At 53.7% G+C, this 5,045-nt stretch overlaps 1 protein-coding gene across 2 annotated transcripts in view; it reads right to left on the reverse strand.

Annotated features, from left to right (window-relative positions):
- Window positions 1-2,920, reverse strand: part of Abtb3 (ankyrin repeat and BTB domain containing 3) — a 270,263-nt gene extending 267,343 nt beyond the window's left edge. For both annotated transcript variants that reach the window (XM_055627845.1, XM_055627844.1), the window contains exon 1: window positions 1,305-2,920. In XM_055627845.1, coding sequence (XP_055483820.1) covers window positions 1,305-2,454 — 1,150 coding nt within the window. In that variant the 5' untranslated portion in view covers window positions 2,455-2,920. The remainder of the gene's footprint in view (window positions 1-1,304) is intronic.
- Window positions 2,921-5,045: the final 2,125 nt, after the last annotated feature.

Below are 5,045 nucleotides of genomic sequence, written 5' to 3' on the forward strand. Positions count from 1 at the left end.
GGTCTGCTCTTCTCCCCTTCCCCCATGATGATCATAACTAGGTGAAGGGATTCAGTTGGAGAGTCCATCAGGGTAAATTTACAACCAGTTAAAGCTGGAGCCTGCTGGTTCGCTCTTTCGTACACTCACAAGGCACTTGCACACACATGCGGGGGCACACCCACACGCACACTCTTGGCACCCCAGAGGCCAAGCCAGGCCAGATGCATCTCTAGTTTGGCTTGAAGGAAACAGACAGGCTGCAGCATGAATGAAATCTACCCAGAAAGGCTGCTTTTTTTGCTCGGACTACGTAACCTTGGGCCAAACCAACTGGAATAAGTAACAAAGTTTTATTTCTCTTTTAGAGTCTCCAGTTACTCTTCTACCATTTCCGGTGGAAAATTGAAGCTTTGAAGTGTCTAGCTCAGGCTTCCACAAACAGCAAGCCCCGGAAAACAAGCTCCCCAGAACCCAGCACCGCCGGCTCTGCCTCCAAGACCGCATGTTCAAACCCACCCAGCGCCCTCCAGTGGGGCGCGACGAAGGGATTTTAGAACTGGCTGAAAAGGACTCCCTTAGCTGATAACCCCTCCGTCCGGCCAGGGGGTTACTAGTGCTTTTCCTTCAGCCAAGTGACAGATGTGAATTGCCAGCCAGAGAGAGGGATCTTCGGCCTTGTCCGTCGCTATCCCATTTCCCACCCCACCCCAATGCCCAGCTCTGGGTTCAGGTGCTCAGAAACGACTCGGGGAAAACTTGGAGCTATTCGGCGTTGCCACCCCCCCATAAACACTTCCACGAACATGATTAGACCCACCCAGTTCTACCCTTTCCCCTTCGCCATTGCACGCCTGCCTTCTTTGCGCACCTACAGCGACCCCAGAGGGCCCGGGGCAAGTGAAAGAACTGCACGGCAGAGACGGAAACCCGCCTCCTCCAGATCTCAGCTGGAATGTGGCCCCCTGAAGATCAAAACAGGGTTCTAGAATATATGCACTAGACTCAAAGGTCTCAAGCCTGATCCAAATAAAATAGCACACTAAATTAAATGTATAATAAAAAGGTGTCGGATTTTGCTCTCGCCCTGCGGGAGGCAGCCGCTTCTTGCCTCTGCACAGGGGGGCGGAACTCTGTGTGCTCTGGGACCTTTACTGCCAGGGTCAACTACGCGAACCCCAAACTCAGGCGTTAAAGTACAGGTTTCTGGCTGTCTCCACTCTGGCCCCCAATGCACAGCCTGTGCACAGCGCGGGTGGCCAGAACTTGAGTCCGGAGTTGACCGAGTTGTTCGGGAGGAAGGAGGCCTCGGCACAGCCACTTACCACTGGCGTTCTTCCCACAGATGAGGTGCTGGTAGGGCTGCAAAAGCCCCCAGATTTCGGAGTCGTTGTTGACCGTGTGCTCCAGGGTCTCCACGGTGAATCTGGGCGCCTCGTGAAGGATGTGGTGGTGGTGATGGTTGGCGGCGGCAACAGCGCCGGCGGCTGTGGCTGGCGGGACTGCGGCGGCCGCCGCGGCTGGCGGGGCGCAACAGCTACTGCCCCCGCTGGCGCTGCTGGCCGCGCTGCACGGGCCGCCGCTCGCCGTTCCCCCGCCCGGCGCCTCGCGCTCCTTATCCGCGCCAGGGGCGTTCGGGCCTGAGCCGGGGCCTGGGCCAGAACCCGAGCTGGAGCCGGGGCCGGGACCGCCACAGCTACGGGGTAGCCCGGAGGCCAGAACCCGGGTGTAGATGTCCCGGAAGAGGCTCTCCATACAGGCCGTCAGGTAGATGGCGGCGTGCTCGTGGATACGCAGCGCCACGCGGCTGTCCACCATCCAGCGGTACACGCGGCCCACGGAGAAGGTGAGGCCGCAGCGCGCCGACTTGCCGCGGCCCAAGCGGTCGCCGCCCGCGCTGCTCATGTTATAGAGGGACAGCGCGGCCAGCGCGGCGGCGGTGCAGTGAGCCGCCAGGCCCCAGGACAGCACGATCTCCATGGCACTCTGGATCTCGTACTTGGTGCACTTCGCGAAGCGTAGGCTCAGGCGCTGCGCCTCTTTAGCGATGCGCACCAGCGCCCGGCTCACCAGCATCGAGAGCTTGGCCAGCGCGTCCTTGGGCAGGCTGCCGGGGGCCGCTGGGCCTGCCCGGGGATCCCGCGAGCGCAGCAGCAGCAACTCCAGCTCCTGCAGGGTCCAGGGGACCTCGTCGAGGTCCGGCAGCAGCCGCGAGCAGTGCTGACCGGCGCAGTCCAGCCCCTCGGAATCTTCCACCAGGGCAGTGTTGACGGTGTCAAAGCTGTTGTGCCGGCTGTGCATGGAGTCAGCTAGAGGCGGCCAGCAGCTCCCGCCATACGGGGACGCCGGGTGCGAGTCAGAACAGCACAGAGACAAGTTGGAGGAGCGCACAGAGTCCGCCGCACCACCATAACCCGAGTCCAGTGTCAGATCTTCCAGCGTTCGCACCACCGGCTTCTTACCTCTCCTGGCCATCGCTGCGCCACTTCATGCTGCAGCCGCCGGGGAGCCGAGCGGAAGAAAAGGCAAGCAGCTGTGGGCACCGCGGTCCGCGGGGACAGCGGGGCTCCTCGTCTCCTAGGCTCACTTTCCCACCTGGCGTTGCCAGCAAGTGTCACTACTTTCGCCTGCCTCCCCGAGCCGTCACTACTGGAGGATACACGGCGGATCCTGAAGTCATCTTCTGGAGTCGGGGCCAGAGCTAGGGCGCACTGAGCTGCGAGCCAGGCCGTGAGGGAAGCTCCCACCAGGACCCACTCCTTTCATCCAAAATAAAAGTGTCTGGCCAGCTCCTCCTTGGGACCAGACGAACACGAAGCCTCTGAACGCCGGCCACGGAGTCGACAGGACCGAGATCGCCCCAAATACGGCCGCCGGAGGTCGGCGGGCAGCTCCTCCTCGGGATCCCGGCAGCAGCTCTGAGCTCCCGCCCCGCACTAAAGCGCCGTAGCCAGGCGGCTGCAAAACCCTGCTGAGCCCTAGCAAACCCGGGCAGCCAGAGGGCGGGCGTATGCAAAGCAGAGCCGTCGAAGAACCAATAGAATCTGAGGATGCTAATTACTTAGTTTTTATTTTTTTAATTTCTCTACTTCACCCGGCCCCGCCCCTCAGGCACGCCCCCCACCCCCCACCCCCGGCCTGGACTAGGGCTGCACTTTGGAAGTAGCAGCGGCCTAGAAAACCCCGGCTGGTAGAAGCACGGTGAAAGAGAGTTGGAAGTCGCCGTCCTGCGACTGTGGCTCCCCTAGTTCCCCCTTTTGGAGAATCGGCAAATGACCTTCCTATCGTCGTTGTTCCACTCAGCGGTTCACAAAGTGTTTGCCTGAGGGTCACTTTCTGTTTTGGCATTTTGACATTTCTCTTTCCCTCCCACCATCCCGTTTCTCCTCCTCCCTCTTCAGGCACCCTGACTAATTCACGCGGGTGCCTTGTCTCAGCCTGGGTTTGCTCCAGCGTGGAGGGGAAGTAGAGGGGCAGGCTGAATCTCCAGGCATAAACCACCTGTCACGGGGACTCTAGGGTTTGTTCCAGCAGGCAGGAATCTACGCCCACTTCAAATTCCCATGGTTTTCAGGAGCACGGTGGTTCCAGGCCATTTTGCGGTTCTGGTGGACAAGAGGGTAAATCTGTGCAGATGGAGAATATTCTTTTTCAACTAAAGAAAAATACAATATTTATGAGTGGTTTTGCTGCATTTCTGTGCCTAATGGCATAGCCTTGGTTGTCTCCACCTACCTTAGGAAAAACCTTATTCATCCTATGATCCACAGCCCCCTACACAATCCCGGTCTCACAAGAGCCCACCCAGATCTTCCACAACCGTCTTGGGTTTTCACCCCACTCTCTTTGATGGATTAAAACTTCTGGGCCGTTTATTACTCTGGGTTGCTACTATCTATTTCTTTGTCTGGATATCACATTGGGCTAGGGAGTTGTGGTAAATAATATGAGTTGTTGAAGCAAGGACACTTTTTGAACTGCTAGTTTGAAGTTCAACAATGGCCAACAGGAATATGAAAAGACAGTCAACATCACTGATCATCAGGTAAACTGCAAATCAAGACCATAATGAGCTGTCAGCTCAAGACGGTTACAATTGCAATTATCAAAAAAGAAAGAAAGAAAGAAAGAAAGAAAGAAAGAAAGAAAGAAAAGAAAATACAAGCATTAGCAAGGGTGTGAAGAACAATAGAACTTTGTACTCTTATTAATGGGAAGAGAAATTAATATAGTTGCTATAAAAATAATGCAAATTAGAAGTACCATGCGACACAAAAATTCCTACATTAGGATATTTATCCAAAAAAGTCACTATCTGAAAGATCTTTACTCCTCCCCTTGTTTATTGAAGCATAATTTGCAATAGCCAAGACAGAAAATATTGTTCAGACTCCAAAAAGAAGAAAATCTTGCCATTTATGACAAATGACTAATCTGGGATGCTAAGGGAAATATCTCACTTATAGTGACTCTAAAAAGAACCACACTCTCAATAACAGACTGCAGAATAAATGATGCTGACTGGGTGCTGGAGGGGGACAAGGTTTTGCTCAGCACACAGACTTGCAGTTACAGATGACTGAGTTCTACAGTTCTAGAGACATTATGTACAGCATGGCATCTATTGTGAATAACGATGTGTGTGGAATGTTTTCTGTAAGTGTTCTTATCAAGCAGGGGAAAAGGTCACAAGCATGAATTGAGAGATTTGTTAACTATCTTGATCATGGTAATCACTCATAATGCATATGTTAAACACATGATAAACCTTAAATGCCTATAATCTTTGTCTGTCATCATATCTCAGTGAAGATGGGAACGAGGGAGCGGAGTACCTGTAGATTACCTGCCATTTATCCCACATAGCCCACGTCATCCTGTAGTTATCCTAGTAAATATCTGTATCAACTTGTTCCCTCTCCTGTTTTCTACAAACTAATATGCAAATCTTCCAAAAGTTCAGTCTCATTTTGTCATACAAAAACAAACAAACAAATCACATCCAAAAAAGGTGAGGGCTCTTTCTTTCTTTCTTTCTTTCTTTCTTTCTTTCTTTCTTTCTTTCT

Source organism: Psammomys obesus, unplaced genomic scaffold (assembly GCF_907164565.1).
Source record: "Psammomys obesus unplaced genomic scaffold, mPsaObe1.curated_primary_1811, whole genome shotgun sequence".
NCBI lineage: Eukaryota > Metazoa > Chordata > Mammalia > Rodentia > Muridae > Psammomys > Psammomys obesus.